The sequence below is a fragment of the Chelon labrosus genome (genome assembly GCF_963514085.1).
Source record: "Chelon labrosus genome assembly, chromosome: 1".
Taxonomy (NCBI): Eukaryota; Metazoa; Chordata; class Actinopteri; order Mugiliformes; family Mugilidae; genus Chelon; species Chelon labrosus.
In genome coordinates this window covers 28,695,731-28,715,000 of record NC_140337.1, presented here as the reverse complement: position 1 = coordinate 28,715,000, position 19,270 = coordinate 28,695,731, and the positions used below count along the sequence as shown (strand labels likewise).

The following is a 19,270-nucleotide window of genomic DNA, read 5'->3' as shown; positions in this document are numbered from 1 at the left end:
GACACTTTACATAAAAAGGACATCAAATTAGCAAAACAATGTGAAATATAACATCAAAAACACAATAAACTGAGCTAAACATTATAAGCAATTTTAAAAAGGTGTGTTTTTGTCAGAGATTTGAAGGTAGGAAGGTCGGTACAGTCGCGGATGTGTTTGGGGAGAGAGTTCCAGAGGGAGGGGGCAGCTGCAGAGAAGGCTCTGTCGCCCCAGGTTCGATGCTTGGTCTTGAGTGGTGGAGTAAGGAGGTTTGCGTCACATGAACGGAGGCTGCGGGATGGATTATGGCGATGGAGCAGGTCAGTGAGATAGGAAGGGGCCTGGTTATGGAGGGCTTTGTGTGTGACGAGGAGGATTTTGAACTGAATACGCTGTGTATGACCTCATGTCTCGTGTCTCCCTCTAGTCATTGGCAATAAGTGGGAATCTCACTCCACTGTGAGTTCCAGTGATATTATGTGGTGAGCTTATGAAATACAACTTAAAAGATTAAGCTTCCGTGTGATTGCTCCCCTACCTTCCTGTGGTTAGCAACATTTAGTTTGCTAGCGTTGCTAGCTTAGTAGCCCACGCTACAACGGGCAGGAGACCGGCGACACCGCTCCACCTTACCGGACGCTGAATCACCGCAACAGGCCCAGTCTTTGGGCCTGTTGCGGTAAGTTTTTAAATCTGACAACCCTATTACCACTGGCTACGATCTAAGGCTGTTTTACGTAGTGGGCTCCTGTAGAGGAGCCCTCTCGTGTAAGTCTCACTCCGTGCTGCTGTCCTCCTACAACTAGCACAACAATAACAACAGTAGCAACACACTCTATTTCTCAAGACACCCTTACTGGCCACAGCTATTTTTTCCTCCCCAGCATTCATCACCGCACAGAAATGGCTCCACTTACCTCTCCGTCCCAGCCTGGTTGTCTCAGCTGTGTCCGCCTCGCTGACAAGATATCCGAGCTGGAGAAAAGGATATCCACACTCTACCAGATCCAGGCAGCGGAAAATCTTATGGACACCATCATCTTCGGTCCTGCACAACCAGCTTCCCAGAGCCCCGAGATCATCACCCCCTGCTCCACCACCGATGAGGTCCGAACTACGTCGCTGGATGAGCCCGTGGACATCGGTCGTAATTCGGCTGCCGACGTCCCTCTGCCGGCGGCGGCTCCTGATGACACCTGGTCACGGCTTGGAGCGAAGCCTAAAGCCGCTACCAGCTCCACACCATCTCACCCGGAGCACTGGGTCCGAGTGGGCGCCAACAGTTGGAAAAACGGCCCCCCTGCAGCCCCCCACTTTAACATTCACCTCAACAATAAATATGACATTCTCAGCGTCAAGGATCCCCCCCCCCCCCCTTGATGATGGGTCTTGGGCCTCTCCACCTTCAGCACCTGGGCGCTCCTCTTACAGCAGCACTCGCAGGCAATCCCAGCCTGTGTTTACACCTGCTCCACGGAGACCCGTGGTTCATCGTCCCTCACCATCCACCCGGCCGCCACCTCAGATGGCATTACAGCTGTAGGGTCTCCACCATCGGATCCATCTCTCCAGATGCCTCCACGGAAATCAGACGTGTGCTCCCAGGTGCAGCGCCCCTCCTCTCTGCTTGTGATCGGCACATCGCTGGTCAGGCATGTATCGGTGCGCGATGGGAGGACATTCTGCCACCCGGGTGCCTCTGTTAACGTCATTTCATCGGCTGCACTGCACCTAAGTGACCAGCACAGATCGGCTTCCACCTTAGTCATCCAGGCAGGTGCTAACGACATAAAAAAACAGTCTGAGGTGCTCAAACAGGATTTTACTCGACTCATTGACACTCTGCTGAACACCGGGAAGCAGCTGGTGATTTCCGGCCCGCTGCCATCACCGTGTTTTGGCGATATTAAATTCAGCCGTCTCCGTCAGCTCCATACCTGGCTGAAGGGCTACTGTAGGCATAAAGGCATTCCCTTCGTGGACAACTTTGCTGCATTTCTCAATCGGCATCAGTTTTTCAAAAGAGACGGCTTACACCCAAACTCATATGGGTCACGCTTCCTAGCTTCCAACATCGAACTGACCCTCCGCTCCTGTGACCCCTGACTCGCATTGCCTCCGTATGGCTCCCCCTGTCGGCGCAGCGGTCTCACTGCACCGAAAAGCATCCCAGTAAATGTGACAAATAAACCATATAGATCACTTTATCTGTCTACTAGTTATGGGAACACTCTCTCCCTTCCCTCAGTGGTATTGCAGCAGACCACTTTTGTCACTCCCGTTCATTACATTTCCCACTTTTGGCGCCATCAGGCCACACCAACTCACCCACCCGGTCCCGCTGCCAAGCTCTGTTTTTCAAGCGCACCCCCAACGTCTATCCCAGTTAGAATAACCCAGAGGGTGGCTTGCTCTAATCATCAGCTACACCTAAGACGGGCTGTAACAACATCAAACTTGAAAGTCATTCTACCTCAGCCCATCCCTGGAAATTACATCAATTTTTCTTCCACTGCTCCCTCTATGCCAGCTCCTGATAGTCTTGAGTCATTTAAATCCAGAAAAGGTTTGGGAATAATTCATTGGAACATCCGCAGTCTCCTCAGCCATCAAAAATTGGATCATGTAAACGTATTAATTGCCCAGTCCCAGCCTGATGTCTTAGTTCTCACTGAAACCTGGCTTAAAAAATCTGTCCCTGACTCTTCCATATCCATCAATGGTTTCAATGTTTTTAGAATTGATAGAGCTGGTCGTGGTGGTGGTGTCGCCATTCTCACCAGATCCTTTCTCTCTGTTTCTACTCTATGTGCCATAACCATACCCAAATCCCTTGAGTTTATTGCTTTAAAAATTCAACTTGGACCACATAATACTATCATTGTTGCTGGAGTGTATAGACCCCCTTCCGCAGATGCTGCCTCTTTTGATCATCTTGCAGAATTAATATCCCTCCACTGTACAACCGAATCCATTATTCTTGGTGATTTGAATTCAGACTGGCTAAATAGTTCATCTAATTATTTAAAGCAGATTTCTGCCAGCCTAAATTTCTCCCAGTTAATCAATGAACCGACACGTCCCAATCTAGACAACCGACTCAAATCCACAGTCATCGATCTGATTTTCTCAAATCGTCCAGATCGAATCTCCTCAGCTAGTGTCTTTGATTTGGGAATCAGTGATCACTGCCCCATTGCCTGTGTCAGGTCATGTCATTTAAAAAGAACCTCTTGTAAAATTATTTTAAAAAGAAATTTTAGAAATTTTAACGAGCAAGCCTTCCTTGGTGATCTTGGTGATCCATCGCACCTCTGATATTCCCAATGTTGAATCAGCATTAGATTTTTTTACAAAATCGTTCCTCTCAATTGTCAATAAACATGCTCCACTGAAAAAAGCCAGAGTAAAAGATAGATCCAGTCCCTGGTTCACTTCTGAGCTTTCAGACCTACTCATTAAGCGTAAAAAAGCCTGGTCCTTAGCCAGACGTACTAATTCATTGTGTGGCTGGACCGCTTTCAGACAATTACGCAATAAATGTACTGCTTTAGTCCGCAATACTAAGTCTAATTACTACATTAGACTTACTACAGCAGGAACCCCCTGCTGTGAGAGAAGTGACGCGGTGGACAGATCAATCGGAGGCCGCTCTGCAGGGTGCGCTGGATTCAGCCGACTGGGACATGTTTCACAGCAGTGCGGGTGGAGACATCGAGGAGTTTACGGAAGCGGTTGTGGGATTTATCGGGAAAGTTGTGGATGACACCACGCCGAGGAGAACCATCAGGACTTTTCCCAACCAGAAGCCGTGGATGGATCGATCTGTCCGCGATGCTCTGCGTTCCCGCACCGCTGCCTACAACTCCGGACTCGCCTCTGGGAACATGGAGGAATACAAGTCGGCCTCTTACAGTGCTCGCAGAGCGGTGAAAGAGGCTAAACATCGCTACGGCCAAAGACTGGAGAAACTGATGGGACAGTCTGATTCCAGGGGACTGTGGCAGGGACTACGTACAATCACGGACTACAAAGCAGCACCCGCCCTCCCGGTGAGTGCCGACGCCTCTCTGGCTGACGAACTGAACAACTTTTTTGCGCGCTTTGAGTCGGGAAACCGACTGCCTGCTGCGCTCCCAGCCGGAGGGGAGGACACATTCACTGTGACGGAGCGCGACGTGAGGAGGGTGTTTAAAAGTGTGAACACCAGGAAAGCGGCTGGTCCAGACGGGATTAGTGGGCGTGTCCTCAGAACCTGCGCTGATCAGCTGGCACCTCTGTTCACAGTGATATTCAACCTCTCACTCAGACAGTGTGTGATCCCAACCTGCTTCAAGAAGTCCATAATAGTCCCTGTCCCAAAGAAACCACACCCCAGCAGCTCCAATGACTTCAGGCCCATAGCCCTCACATCTGTGGTGATGAAATGTTTTGAGAAACTGATCAAGACATTCATCACCTCCACACTGCCCACCACCCTGGATCCACTACAGTTTGCATACCGGCCGGACAGATCTACAGATGACGCCATAAACCTCCTCCTCCACAAGACCCTCTCCCACGTGGACACTGGTAAGGGAAACTATGTGAGAGTGCTGTTTGTTGACTACAGCTCAGCATTCAATACCATAGTCCCCTCCAGACTGGCTGCTAAGCTGCATGACCTGGGTCTGGACTCCTCCCTGTGCAGGTGGATCTACAGCTTCCTGACCGGCAGACCACAGGTGGTCCGAGTGGGTCACCACACTTCAGCCCCCCTGACTCTCAACACTGGATCCCCCCAGGGCTGTGTGCTCAGCCCTCTGCTGTACTCGCTGTACACACACGACTGCGAGGCCACTTCAGACTCCAACATCATCATCAAGTTTGCTGACGACACCGCTGTTGTAGGACTAATCTCCCACGACGACGAGACAGCCTACAGGAGGGAGGTGTCCCACCTGGAGGACTGGTGCCGGGAGAACCACCTCCTGCTGAACGTCAGCAAAACAAAGGAACTGATTGTGGACTTCAGCAGGAAACAGCAGAGGGACTTCCATCCACTCATTATCTGTGGCTCTGAGGTGGAAAGAGTGGACACTTTCAGATACCTGGGAGTGACCATCTCACAGGACCTGTCATGGACTCACCATCTGAACATCATCGTGAAGAAGGCCAGACAGCGTCTCTACCTCCTCAGACGTCTCAGAGACTTTAAGCTCCCTCTCAAGGTGCTCAGAAACTTTTACACCTGCACCATCGAGAGCATCTTGTGTGGGAGCATCACCACCTGGATGGGAAATTGTACCAGGCAGGACTTCCTGGCCCTCAAGAGGGTGGTCCGTTCAGCGGAGCGGACCATCAGAACCCCCCTCCCCAACCTGCAGGACATTTACACCAAACGTTGCAGGTTAAGGGCCACAAAGATCCTGAAACAGCCCAGTCACCCCGGACACTCTCTCTTCTCTCTACTGCCATCAGGCCGGCGTTTCCGTTGCCTGAGGACAAAGACTGAGAGGCTGAAGAAGAGTTTTTATCCCCATGCCATCCGCCTGCTCAACTCTGAGCCTTAACTGGACTTAAATACCACTGCACTTTATTCATGTAGCTGCTTAATATTTAATATTTAATACTGTAAATTATGTACATATACAACTACCCCCCCACCTCCCAAGTTTACCAGTCTATATTTTTATTCAGTCGATATTTTTATTTTTATTCTCATTTATTTTATTTTATTTTATTTTATTTTTATTTTTTATTTTTATTTTTTTATATTCTATTTCTCTATCGGTGTACATTACACTTATATCGCTTACCTTGTGTGCAACTACTGTTTACTGTAGTAACTACTGTTTACTGTAGTACTTATATATTTTCTTACTACTGGCTGCAGGTACAACAGTACATTTCACTGTGCATTGTACTATGTATAACTGTGCATGTGACAAATAAAACCTATCTATCTATCTATCTATCTATCTACATTAACCTGATTTCCAGCTCTCGATCAGACCCCAAGAAATTTTGGAAAGCAGTAAAAATCATTAATAATTCTACCACACCTGTACCTATGCAGCTTAAGCTTAATGACCTTATTCTTAAAGATCAACCTGATATCTGTGATGCATTTAACAGACATTTTTCTGCTGTTGGCAACCTCTCTGATAGTGAGACTGGGCCTTCTCCAGCTGTACCACCTCAATCTCTGGTTAATGAATCCTTTTTATCCCTACCTTCCTCCGATCGTCCTCAGTTCAATTTAAACCCTGTTGACATAAACTTTGTATTGAGGTCTCTTCGCACATTGGATACAAAGAAAGCTACTGGTGCTGATGAATTAGACCCCTTTTTTCTCCGTCTTTCAGCTAATTTGATTGCTAAGCCAATAACTTACATACTCAATCTCTCCATCTCATCAGGTTCCATTCCGAGTATCTGGAAAATAGCAAGCGTAGTCCCCCTTCACAAGGGTGGTGATTCCTGTAATCCAGATAACTACAGACCCATCTCTAAATTGTCTTGCTTGGCCAAATTACTAGAGTCCTCAATAAACCTTCAACTCAAAAAATTTCTATCTACTAATCTCATTTTGAATCCACACCAATCTGGCTTTAGGCCACAGCACAGTACCCTCACTGCCACCACTCTGGTCTTGAACGATATTATAACTGCCCTGGATAAAAAAAAGTCATTGTGCTGCCATTTTCGTTGACCTCTCCAAAGCCTTCGACTCAGTCGATCACACTCTGCTCCTGGAAATATTAATTAAGACAGGCTTTGGCCGCGTGACTTGCACCTGGTTCAAAAATTATCTATCAGATCGACAACAGTTTGTTTCACTTGGCTCTACTCATTCCCACCTCTTACCCATTACTAAGGGTGTGCCGCAAGGATCAATTCTGGGCCCAGTCCTCTTCACATTATACATTAATAACATATCTTCATCATTATCAAACTGCTATACTCATTTATACGCAGATGATACAATCTTATACTGCATCGCAAACTCACCTGAAATAGCCATAAAAAATCTGCAAACTTCCTTCAATATTCTACAGACAGCATTTTTTAATCTTAAACTTACCCTGAATGCACAAAAAACTAAATGGATGTTCTTTTCAAATTCTAACAACACATGCTCTAATCTTCACATCCGCACTCAACATGGTTCCCATATAGAAAGAGTCTCTGTGTATAAATATCTTGGCATTTGGATTGATGATAAACTTACATTCAACTCTCATATCGATCATCTTGTAAAAAAACTAGGTCAAAAAATTGGTTTTCTTTATCGAAACAAATCTAATTTTCCATTGGCATGCAGAAAGAAATTAGTTGAAGCTGTTTTCATGTCCGTTTTAGACTATGGTGACATCATTTACATGCATGCCTCTGCCTCCACTCTTAAACCCCTAGATACCATTTACCATTCTGCCCTTAGATTCATTACTGGTGCCACCTACTCCACCCATCACTGTACTCTGTATGGCTTAGTAGGGTGGACCTCCCTAGCTCAAAGACGTGACTCCCACATGTTTCTATTCATTTATAAAGCCCTCATCGGCAAACTTCCCATCTACATCTCTTCATTACTTGTTGAGTCCACAATCACTTACAATACCCGCTCTAGCAACTGGTTGCAATTGTATATTCCCAAAATTCGGACTGAGCTGGGGAGGTCTGCCCTCTCAGCTTATGCCCCACACATCTGGAATCATCTACAGCTAACTCTTAAGTTAAACTCACTCGTCCCATTCAATCACTTCAAATCATTAATTACTAATTCCCTGTCCACCGTTTGCAATTGTTTCCTCTGATCCTTTTTTTTCATTCTGTTCTTTATGGTATTTTATTGTGAATATCTGTTGTGTATTTTGTCTGTTTTGCTCTGTACTCTCGTCTGCACTGTAAATGAGGCTCGCCTCAGTGTACTAACGAGTTTAAATAAAGGCAAAAGAAAGAAAAAGTTTACAAAAAAATAAAAAATAAAATAAGGCCAAAGTGTCTGAGCTTCTGTGAGTAATTAGCAGTTCCATCTGGAAAACATTTCAAAACCGAAATGAAAACAGCTTTGTGGTTTAGAAGTTTTTCTCATTTTTCTTTTTTTTCTGTCATGATATTGCCCGGCTGAATGTTCTCTTCAGCTGATGTTCCTGCAACATTTACCAATTACCAACCTCGTGCGTTGTGGTTCACCTTCCAGACAGTAGTGTGCATGCAAATAAAGGCTGTGGGTCAGCACAGGAAGACGATAAAACTCTAATCACATTAATGTTCAGATGATTTACAGCAGAAGCGTGTTCAATAATAACACAGAGAACGTTCACTCTGGTTTCAGTCAAAGACAGATCCAGGGTTTGACTCAAAGCATTTTTAATGTTGTTCTGACATTTCACATGAATCACCCCAAAAAATTCTCCTATCACTTGATTCATTAAAAACACATTTTATAAAGTGCATATGACCATAGAGAAAGTAAAAAAAATCTGATATTGACAATAATTAAAAACAACAGGTTTTGAAGGAAATAAAAGGTTTAGATTAAACAAATAACTTTGAAATGTAATAACATGTTCACATTACATTTGATCCTTCATTCATTATTAGTGGACGTCACAGACTGATAAAAGGAGTAAACACACACACACAGTAAAATAACTATGAACAAAAATTACATCTGATTAGCTGTTTTTTTCATATTAAAGCTTAAAAAACCCATAATAGATAAACCTGGATATCTGTAAACAGTAACAGAAAACAATCTCCTCAACTGCACCCTGAGTTAACACCTGTCTCTCATTGTAGAGTGACACATAAGCACCAATAAGTACGGTGGTAGTGTAAAGTTCAATCAGAGGGAGATTAATACTAAGGTCTGTCCACACAACAGAACAACACACCCATGATGTATTGTCTCCATTGTGCCAATTCAAACGCACACGTACTCATTCATGTAATTATCCTGTCAGAGTGATTATCAACTGTTAGCACCTCAGATAGTTTCACTTGTAACAGCAGCCACTCTTAATGATTGACTCCGGTTCCAGTGATGCACCTATTAGGCCTTTCAGCCAAAAAAATCACAACACCTTTTCTTTTTGAGTACATTTAAAATAAATTAACTTGCTTGGCATCAAGACCAGATAGAAGCGATCAGATATTCACCACACAGCAGAAACTAACTCAGTGCAGTCATTTAAATACTTCAAATAAAAGTTTAACTTTATCTCCTACATCTCTATTTTTACAGTGCTCTTCAGATCAGTCACAGTGGGATGGTTACTGTAAGTGGTTAAAGATCACTGGCAATAAACAAAAACTTTAGAATACAGCCAGGCTATTTAGGCTTGCCTGTGTAGTCAAGGTTTGTTGTTCAGCCTGGAATGATGCCAAACTCAACCTGTAGCTGCATCACATGCCCAGCTTGTTCAAGCATGTAAACTGTTGGCTCAATGGACTAGTAGCAGTAATAATAAACAGAGAAGCTTAACTGTAAATCCAAATCATCTTGACTCAGATTATCTTTCTTTGCTTCACTTTCTCTCAGGGTCTCCCTCCAAACCTTAAAAGACAGCAGCACAACCAGTTTACTTCAGCATTCATTCTAACCTATTCTAAACCTAAACTGTTCCTCACCATCTTTTCCTGGCCCTAGCTTGGGGACGAGCAATTTATCAAGCTGCAGGTATTCTACCAAAGTCACCTCCCCTCGCTAGTACAGCTGTACTTCACATTTTGTAATGAAACTGGACTGAGTAGCCTGGCGTAGCAACACTCTATATGGATTTCATAGTATGGTATTCAGCTGATACAGAGAAAAAAATTCCCATTGCATAGTTTTCACAGTCATCCAACCAATCACAGCCATTTAGTTATTAATTAATTAGTAATTAGTGAACTAATTCAACTCCACGGAGCTCAGATGATGTGTTCGACTACTGTTACTCTTCCAGCCATCACCATGTTAAGCCCCGCCCACACAATTTAATTGGCCCAGCAGGAAAAAAAAACAAAACAGTATAACCATCATCTCACACCTTGTAGTTGCAATATGTGGTAATTTAACTCCTATTGGAGTTTGTTGTTGTTTTTATTCGTGATATTCATGAATGTCAACATATATATATATTTAACCTCCTTAACACTTTAACTCCTCAACCCAAATTGGTTGTTTCAACTCAGACTAGACACTGTGAATCTCTTTGATGCAATATGTAAATATTTTCTGTACATAACATATTTGTCTGCCGTATTCTATTTTTATTCTATTCTATTTTTTTGTATCTTCTACATCTTGCACTGTTGTTCCCTGCCACTGTAATGCCATAATTTCCCCACAGGGATAAATGAAGTCTTATCTTATCTTATCTTATCAAAATCTAAAAACAACAATCTCACATTTTAGCAGATGGTTCACAGCTTCCAAATCTGATTAGTGCTACAAACCTGAGATGTTAACACCATTTAAAAAACACACAAACGACTTCTCAGTGTTGAAAGGTGCACAAATAAAATGGATGAAATTCCTGAGCAATTGAAGAAAGAAAATCCTCCTATCTAAATCGTCATTTAATGTGCCGTCCTGAACAGCTGTACCTGATTTAAAGAAACAGAATAAAAATTATAGAATAAAAGAGTCTTCTCTTTTCAGGTGGTGCTTTCAACTTCCCAGTCTTACTGACTGAAAAGCTGCTGCTCTTGGTTCGCAGCACCATCATTCGGTTGTTGTGGGTTCTGCTGGGGTGGTTAAAACTGTTAGACACAAAACCAGTAGCATTAGCATTGTTGTTGTTTGTGCAGTCTGGTCAGTGAGTAAAACTCATAGTTCAGATATTAACTTGTGAATTTCTTCACCACTCGGTGCTAGGAGGTTAAACTTGCCTAAGAAGACGAAATAAATCAGGAATAGATCCAAAACTATCAGGTCCTTATTCATGACCCTGGTCTTCAGAGGTTTGACCAAACAGCTAAATCCACCCAAACTTGGCAAATAGTAAAAATCCACTGTATGAAATGAAAACTTTGCTGCAAAGTGGAAACTGACAGCTTTCCTATATTGGGTAGGCAGCTGTTTATTTTTAATAACTGGGAGTAAAAAATGTCAATTAATTTAAACCAAAACTGTTATTGTTTTAAAAGGATGGAAATGTCGGTCTGAATGTCATGCTGCAACCCTGTGGTTAGATCTGTGGTGGAGTTATAGGTTGATAGTGAAAGGCAGCAGCTTGGTGTGTGCTGGCTGGTAAGACTGGAGGCAGCCTTGATTCCACTGTTTCAAACTACAAAGTACTTACGGTGATCTCGATGTCTGATGTCTGTGTCGCCCCGAGGATTATCTATTAGGGGTACTGCAGCAGGTCTGGTCTCCTCAGTTGCACTGGCATTTGAGTCACGCCGTGGTCCCCCTCGTGTTGAAAAGAAGTTTCTGACTGAGAAAACAAAGACGTCACAAGACCGACGGTCAGAACTGGATGCAGACAAGGGAGATTCTTTTATATAAAGAGGCAGTCTGGAACATCTCTGTCCTATTTGTGACGCCTATAGTTACTGTTGATGACAGAAGTTGATGTCTACTATGAAGAAGTCAGACAGTGAATAGCTTTGTTCTCCATCTTTCTGTGAGCTACTGGGATCTGATTTTATGCTTCACACAGACTTTGATCAAACTGAAGTGCTGCTAAGAGCTGACTAACGACACTGAAAATGGCAAAACTTAATTTTTTCCACCTTCCTACATCCAACCAAACGCTAACGCCATCATGAATGTAACTGAGGAAACTGAGCTGAATAATCAGGTTGCTGTGGATGGATGTTTCACGTACTGTACATTATGTTTAATGTCAAGATGTGTGGAAGAAGAAATGGGCATCTTACCTTCTTCACGTTTCCAGAAAAGTACTGCACCAAGGACGAGAAGACCAACAACAAGAACAGCAACTGTTATCCCACCAATCATAGGACCTGGAACAATGTGAGAGATACTGAGTTGAGTCCAGGGAGATGAAACAAGCTACAGAGCAGATATTAACAGCTGACAAGCTTCCATTTGATTCAGTTTAAAACTATTTTCAGTCTATCTTATCATACAAGATATTGCTGATGATCAGTTTAGAAGCTCCGGCTGTCTCCAGGACTCCTCCTCACTCTCCCAGCAATTCAAAAAAGAGGTGGAGCGCGAGTGGAGGTCTGTGGTGATGGAGCCAGCCTCTAGTGGCCACTGGAGGAACTGTACTGTTCATAAACATCTTGAATCTTGAATCAATTTTCAGTCCTGAAGGTTGTAAATGGTCAGAGGTAGTATGCTAGCTATGCTATCTGTCTCAGTAAGTGATATCCATTAGCATCCACGTTGGTATCATCTGCAAACCTTGAAATGTGTCCAAGTTTGACATTCAAGAGAAGATATGTGTGTTTTCTTCTTTCATTTTTTTATGTCATCTTCACTTCTCCTGTTTAAACTGTGATGGTTTATCAGTCGTCCACTTCAGGCTCACGTGTGCACAAACTTTTCTTTGTCGTACTTTCATCTGCACGTTTCTTTTCTTACCTTTGCCATCTTCTCGGCTTCTGCTGGAATTTTGATCTGGTGATAAACATGAAATAAAACATTAAATATGTGATGAAAGAAATAAACATTTTGACCCAAAGTGAGATGAAAAAACAAATATTCACACTCACTAGAACTCCTGTCGTCTGTTCGCTCCTGAACTGTTGAAAAGAAAAAGTGAGTTAAACATCAACATGTTTAAAATGTAAAATAATTTCTTCTCTCATTTTAACATGTAATACATCAGCAGCACTCACCAACTTCTAAGGAAAGGTTCCCCTTCTTGACCTGACTGTGCAGTTTGGGAACATGGCAGGTGTAATCTCCAGAGTCATTTTTAGTTACATTGGTCAGTTTAAGGGAAATGTTTCCATGGACCAATTCATCACGGAAGAGAGAAGTTCTGCCTTTAAACTGCTGGTGTTGAGGACCGAAATCATCTTTCATATTACGATAGACGTGAACAAACTCTTTGTTGTATTTCCACTCCACCAGTAGAGTTGTCACATCAAATGGAGGCTCCAGGTGGCACGGCAGGATGACGTCTTGGCCGACTACTCCTTTAACTGGTCCACTTGAGCCGATCACCACAGGCACATCTGGAGAAACAAAACACTGCATTTAGATTACTGTTGCAACCAGTCTTCTAGACTTAGACTTCTTTAATGTCCATAAAACTTACATAAAATGGAAAATTGTCTTTGACAGTGGCATAAAGACATACAAGCAACACACCCACATCACAGACAACACTATGCACAATAGTCAAGTCTGCCTGTCAAGTTTCTACGTGACAGGCAGACTATCTACGACACTAGTGAAGGGAAAGTCTGACTCTCTGTGGCTATGTCTTTAGAAGACAACAAGGACTGATATTGGTAGGACAATTCTTTAACTTTATTTATAGGAACAATTTCTCCATATGACCCCCGCGACCTTTAACAGGAATAAGCGGGTACAGAAGATGAATGAATGAATGAATGAATGTATGAATTTCTCCATATTTACACTTGTCAACTGTGGACTTGATGAACCAAGTGGTTGAAACAACTAGAAGAAAAAGTATTTCTGGAAAGACTTCACCTACTACCATGGTGCGCTGGTAAAATAAAATATAAGGTATGTATGTTTGAGGAAGTTTGTAATTGGTTGGCCTGATGATTGGAAACCATCCAATTGGTGTCCGACTGGCTCATACGTGTATGTAACTTGTTTTACATCATACATTATTTAAATCGTTGTTTGCAGTGTGTTTCTTGATGACCCTGTGGTCATGCTGCATAAAGTACAGCTGGATAGTCGAGCGGTTAGAGACATGGACTACCACTCTGGGTTCGAATCCCGGTCAGCATATATAATTTAATGCGTGAGGGGCAAATACAACTGCATCCAGTGAGGATCCTTGGGCAAGATCCTTAATGTATCAGGCCTACCTCAGGAACATGAGAGTACAGACAAATGGCAAGGGCCGCGTCAGGTGCTAGGGAACCAGGGCAACCTGATGAGAAATGGGCTACTGGAACAAGACATAGATGGACAAGGGCGGAAAATACGGGACTGTTGGAATGCTACTATATGAGCAACGCTAGAGAGAAGGGATACACGCAGCGAATGTGGGACCAATGGTCACTTCGAAACCCACAATCAAGGCTAACAACGAAACAGCTGTTAGCCCAGTGTTCCAACATCCGCAATCGAAAACTCCTATCACAACTAGAGATTAATGAGATACAACAACAATTGTACAAGAGCTGCTGACCTGAGAATGAAGATCATGGCACAATTAGAAGCCTGGAACCCTCGACGAATACTGAAGCTGACTTGTAAAGTACCTTTACAATGCTCCAGCATCCTGAGACTGTACACTAAGTGGAAAGAGGAAGGCCGAGGACTAGTGAGCATCAAGGCCACTATCCAGGATGAAACATCAAAAATCCAAGTGTACATCAGAAAAATGGCCACTAAGGATGAACTGCTAAGTGAATGTCTCAGGGAACAGAAACCCGATAAGAGAGCAGAGGAAGAGGAGCAGACAACCTGGAGGGACAAGCCCCTACATGGCATGTACCACCGCCAAATTGAAGAAGGTCTTCTGATATCAAGAAGATCTACCGACCTACCAATGGACTCAGAGACAGCACAAATACCACAGAGGTGTCCGAGCAGCACAAGAACAGGCCCTAGGTACAAGAGTCATCACCACAGCCGCACCACAGAAGGTGGCTGAGAACAACAGGAACACAAAAAGGTTGAAAAGTAGCAAGGGTTGAAAGAACAGCTGGAGCAGATGTGGAAGGTCAAGGAGAGCGTGGTCCCTGTGGTAGTAGGAGCACTCGGGGCAGTGACCCCCAAACTGGGGGAGTGGCTCCAACAGATCCCAGGAACAACATCAGCAGCCTCAGTCCAGAAGAGCGCAGTCCTAGGAACAGCTAAGATACAGCACCCAAGAGGGTGAGGGGGACGTTTTTTTTTTGTTGTTGTTTTTTATATATATTGTTATATAATTTAAATATCTTTCACATTTTCAACTGTAATTCCTCCTGTTTCTATGTGATGAAGCTACTGGACACCAAATTTCCCATGGGATAAATAAAGCATCTATCCATCTACTACTAACTGTTGTTGGTGTCTTTACTTTTTTATAGTCCATGCTCTCATCCACTCTTCATCAGACCAGGTCTAGATAAACTAAGAAAAACACGGAGAATTCAAACACTGTTCATTGTACAAGTCTAAAAAACAAAGAGAACACTTTCAAAAAGATTCATAGAGAGACCAGGTTAGCCTTTGCCTAAATTTGAGCCCCTGGAAACAGGAGACTATTTAAAACTGGTTATAACTCCTTCACCTTTCCGTCAGTTTGGAGGTTGTGTTGATACGTTTCTTTACAGACATCATTATAAGATGGATTTTGTTTATCAAACAGCGTCCGTCCATCTTTGTGGAGGTGGACAATCCTCGATTCTAGATTGGGTTTGGTCCACTGTCTCAGAGACGGGGCTCATGGACGGATTAAGATGACTGGGAATAATAACATCCTCACCCAGCTGGGAAACAACTGGCTGAGATGAACATATCAAGTCAGATTGTCCTTCAAAAACAAAAAAACAAACAAACATACAGTTACAATGAAAACGTATTTGTCCTAAAGTTCACTCATTTACTCATTGTTTGTTGAACAGACTTAAAGAACTTACTTCCCCAAATAGGAACTGGTTAAATTAGCCTGCTCCAGTCATTTTCACATGCGATAAAAATAATGCATCTACATGGTACCTGGTAGGCACCTGGGGGGGTCTGTATGCCTCAGAGATGCTGTGGTACAGTTCAAAACTGTACATCGTCTTCACTGGTCCAAGGAGAGATTATTTAAATTCAAACCAGAATTGGATCCAACTTGAGACCGATGTAAACAAGTTCCAGCCACACTGTCGCATATGTTTTGGACATGTCCAAAGCTGTATACATTTTAGCAATCTATTTTTGAGGCCTTCTCTAAAATATGTGGGAAAACGGTACACCCAGGTTTATGTTGTGTTTGTTCAGATCGTGTCTGTTCGTGTAGTTTTGTACTGTTTTGTATAATTGGAAAAAATGTAAAATAATAATAAAAGGACAGGGTAAACTACACTCATAACTAAATGTCAACATGTTAACAAACACATTTAACATGGAACTGGTTCATGGTTCAGGGTTAACTGTGAAAGAAAATACAATGGGAAATTATTTTTGTAAATAAATAATTCTTCGTAGTAGTAGTAGTAGTAGTCGTATTATATCATACTATCCACAAAGGTTTTCTACTAATATTATTCTAATCCTATTATTGTTGCAATAATTATTTTAAAAGATCAATGCTTACATTTAATATCATGCTCTTGATAGTAAACACATTCATTTACTTATGGCGTGATTTACCGTTAGAATGCCTCCATCTTAAAATCGAAAGTAAAAAAAAAAAAACATTTTCACACGACGAAAACATTTCAAACTACCGGTATGTTCCGATTTTGGATTCTCAGGTTAACGTTAAACGACTGACGGACCCGTGAGAAGAATCTGAGCTGATAACAAGACAAATACAGATGTTGAATCTAAACTGATTAAACTACTCACCTGTACTTTGAGGCTGCGCACAGACCAGGAAGTAGGAGAAATGAATGAATCCGAGTAACTTCATTCTCCAGGGAGGAAGAACAAACTTTTAAAAAGAAAGAAAAAAAATAAAAATCGATGAGATGCAGTTAATTCACATCTGGTTTATTTGTTAAAAAAGAAAGCGGCGTAAAAAGCCCGTTGGAGACTCTGAGTGACGAGGTAGACCGAGGTAGTGGCAGTTTATCACGTCACGATGAGAGAAGCAGGAAGACATTTGACACAACGTTGTTGATCAATACGGTTGATGCAACAAGAAGCAGACACACGTGAAAATAGATTGTATACATTTAAATGCTGTATTATACGACATTATCTCTGTCTATCTAAATAAATATATAGAAATAAATATACAAATGTGTGTGTGTTATAATGTGTTTGTAACGTCTTCCTATAAGAAGAAAAAAAAATAAACAACAATGACTCAGATTCAAATATGAAATCCATTTCTATAATTTAATTTATTTAATAATTATTCATGTCACACTTGATTTTATTTTCCATATGGATTCATAAGATCTATAAAGAAAATACAGCCAGAAGGTTCTAGGTTCTAATCCAGGCTGACTGGTTCCTTTCTGTGTGTAGTTTGCATGTTCTCCCTGTGTCCGCGTGAGTTCTCTCCAGGTTCTCCAGCTTCCTCCCACCATCCAAAGACATGCTGGTTAGGGTCACTGGTGATTCTAAATTGAGGGTGAATGGTTGTCTGTCTCTCTATGTTAGCCCTGTGATAGAGTGGAGACCTGTCCAGGGTGGACCCCGCCTCTCACCCCATGACAGCTGGGATAGGCGCGACCCTTCACAGGACAAGCCATTACAGAAGATGAATGAATAACTGCAGTCTATTGTTTCTCTAGAAGTACTCCAGCCTACCAGCAGATGGCGTCTCTAAGCTGACCTGAAACAAGCCGGTTCCTCTTGTGTTACTGGAAGGTTGTTTTTTTTGTTTTTTTTTCTCACCACCACAAACCTGCAGACAAAGCATTTACTGAATTTCAGTGGAAACTGGGTTAAAACTTATTGGTAGCAGATATGTGTCTGAAAAGCTTCCTCTTGTCATCGCTTGAGAGTCTTTGTTTAAACACATTTGAGCTTTTGATGTTCCTTCTCATTATTGATATTGTTATTCCATTAACCAGAGCAAGAAAATAACAAAATGTGATATGAGCAGAGAGGAAACAGGGACACGGCGCTCCAGACACTCATATCCTCATGAAAGTGAAATAATAACCTTTTATCTTGACAGACGTTACAAATCAAAGCCATTTCGTTAAAGTGCTCAATGATGACAAATGTTCAAATGCAAAGAAAAGTGTTCGTTTTCTCGGTGTGAGGACGGATGTGAAGACGACTTCGCTGTGTTGGTGTGAGACCACTAGTGCAGCCTCCTGGTGGTTTGCACTTGTGACTTTCTGCAAGGTAACAAACTAATTTGTTTGAGGCAGTGAGTTTGTGCTGTTCAGCAGTGGCTCGCAATTTCCTGCCTTACAGGCCAGGATGTGGTAGACTACATGTTGAAGGTAGAACGTACTGGTGCAAGATGGCGATTGGATCGCTCTGCTTGATGCTCTGTAAGTAACTGACCCTTTCTTTTTTTTTGAAGATTTTGCTCTTTCCTTGTTTCCATCACTGAGAATTTAACTTTTCACTGAATGGTTTCCTCATAAATCATCCTAGAATAAGTTAAACTTGGCTTATATTGGGGAAAGTTTCTCCTGGACAACAATGTTAACAGTAATTTATTCTTCTGTTGTTTTTTTTTTGTTGTTGTTGTTTTCTTTGCTAATTTTCTCTTGTTTCTATGATAATAGACTTAACATTTGGGGACTTTTGTGTGTTTCAGGAAATTATGAATAAATACAAGATTTAGCCAAATTCACAATATAATTGAAAAATGTTCCATTTGCTGATGGAGGATTGTGAACTGAATAACTTGTTCTGCTTTCAAATGGAAGTCATGAATTTGTGATAATTTAAAGAACAATTTGACTAGAAAGATTTCCACTTACAAGGTCATGATTGCCACAAGAAGCCGCCGGGCATGAACTCTTCATGACCCCGTTTGGAGGTAGCCAGTGTTTTGAAAAAGCACAGCTGGAGTTTTGAAATTCAAAACTCTACAGAGGTCAGGAAAAAAAAAAAAAAAAAAAGCTGAGAGCTGAAAAGGAGCGAGAAACCATCTTAAAATGTTCTCTCTTCTGTTGGGTATGTTCTTATTCTTGTTATCTGCTGAACATTGAAACTTTTATTTTTTCAACAACTAGTCTATGCAAATTTTAAGTGTGGTTCTGACGTGGCTTTTTTAATTTTATCTAGCCATCTGCACTTGGCATTGAGTTTAAAAATATCTGCGTCATTGATGGTTATTATCAGTGGGTTCTACACCTGCTCATGTTTATTGAATCTTAGTTTAATGTCGCTCTGAGTTTTACCACTCCGGGCAGTTAAAGCATTTATAATCAAATTATTTTAACAATAATGGTGTGAGAAATGAGTATGTGAAAACTGTGACTATTTGTTAGGGGGCTGTTCGACTTGTAGCGATGAACTTAATCCACAAACCCTAACCCTACAGTTCCATTGACTCTCTGGTGTTTTAGTTGCATT

General features: G+C 42.2%; 1 protein-coding gene across 1 annotated transcript; it reads right to left on the bottom strand.

Moving 5' to 3' along the window:
• Nucleotides 1-7,961: 7,961 nt before the first annotated feature.
• Nucleotides 7,962-14,093, bottom strand: LOC311489265 (uncharacterized protein). The gene is made up of 6 exons (XM_084546263.1): nucleotides 12,766-14,093; nucleotides 12,640-12,669; nucleotides 12,509-12,544; nucleotides 11,836-11,922; nucleotides 11,256-11,390; nucleotides 7,962-10,713 (listed from the first exon to the last, which is right to left on the bottom strand). The coding sequence occupies exons 1-6, from the start codon at nucleotides 13,127-13,129 to the stop codon at nucleotides 10,676-10,678; spliced, it is 690 nt and encodes a 229-aa protein (XP_084402389.1). The 5' UTR covers nucleotides 13,130-14,093; the 3' UTR covers nucleotides 7,962-10,675.
• Between the last annotated feature and the right edge of the window lie 5,177 nt (nucleotides 14,094-19,270).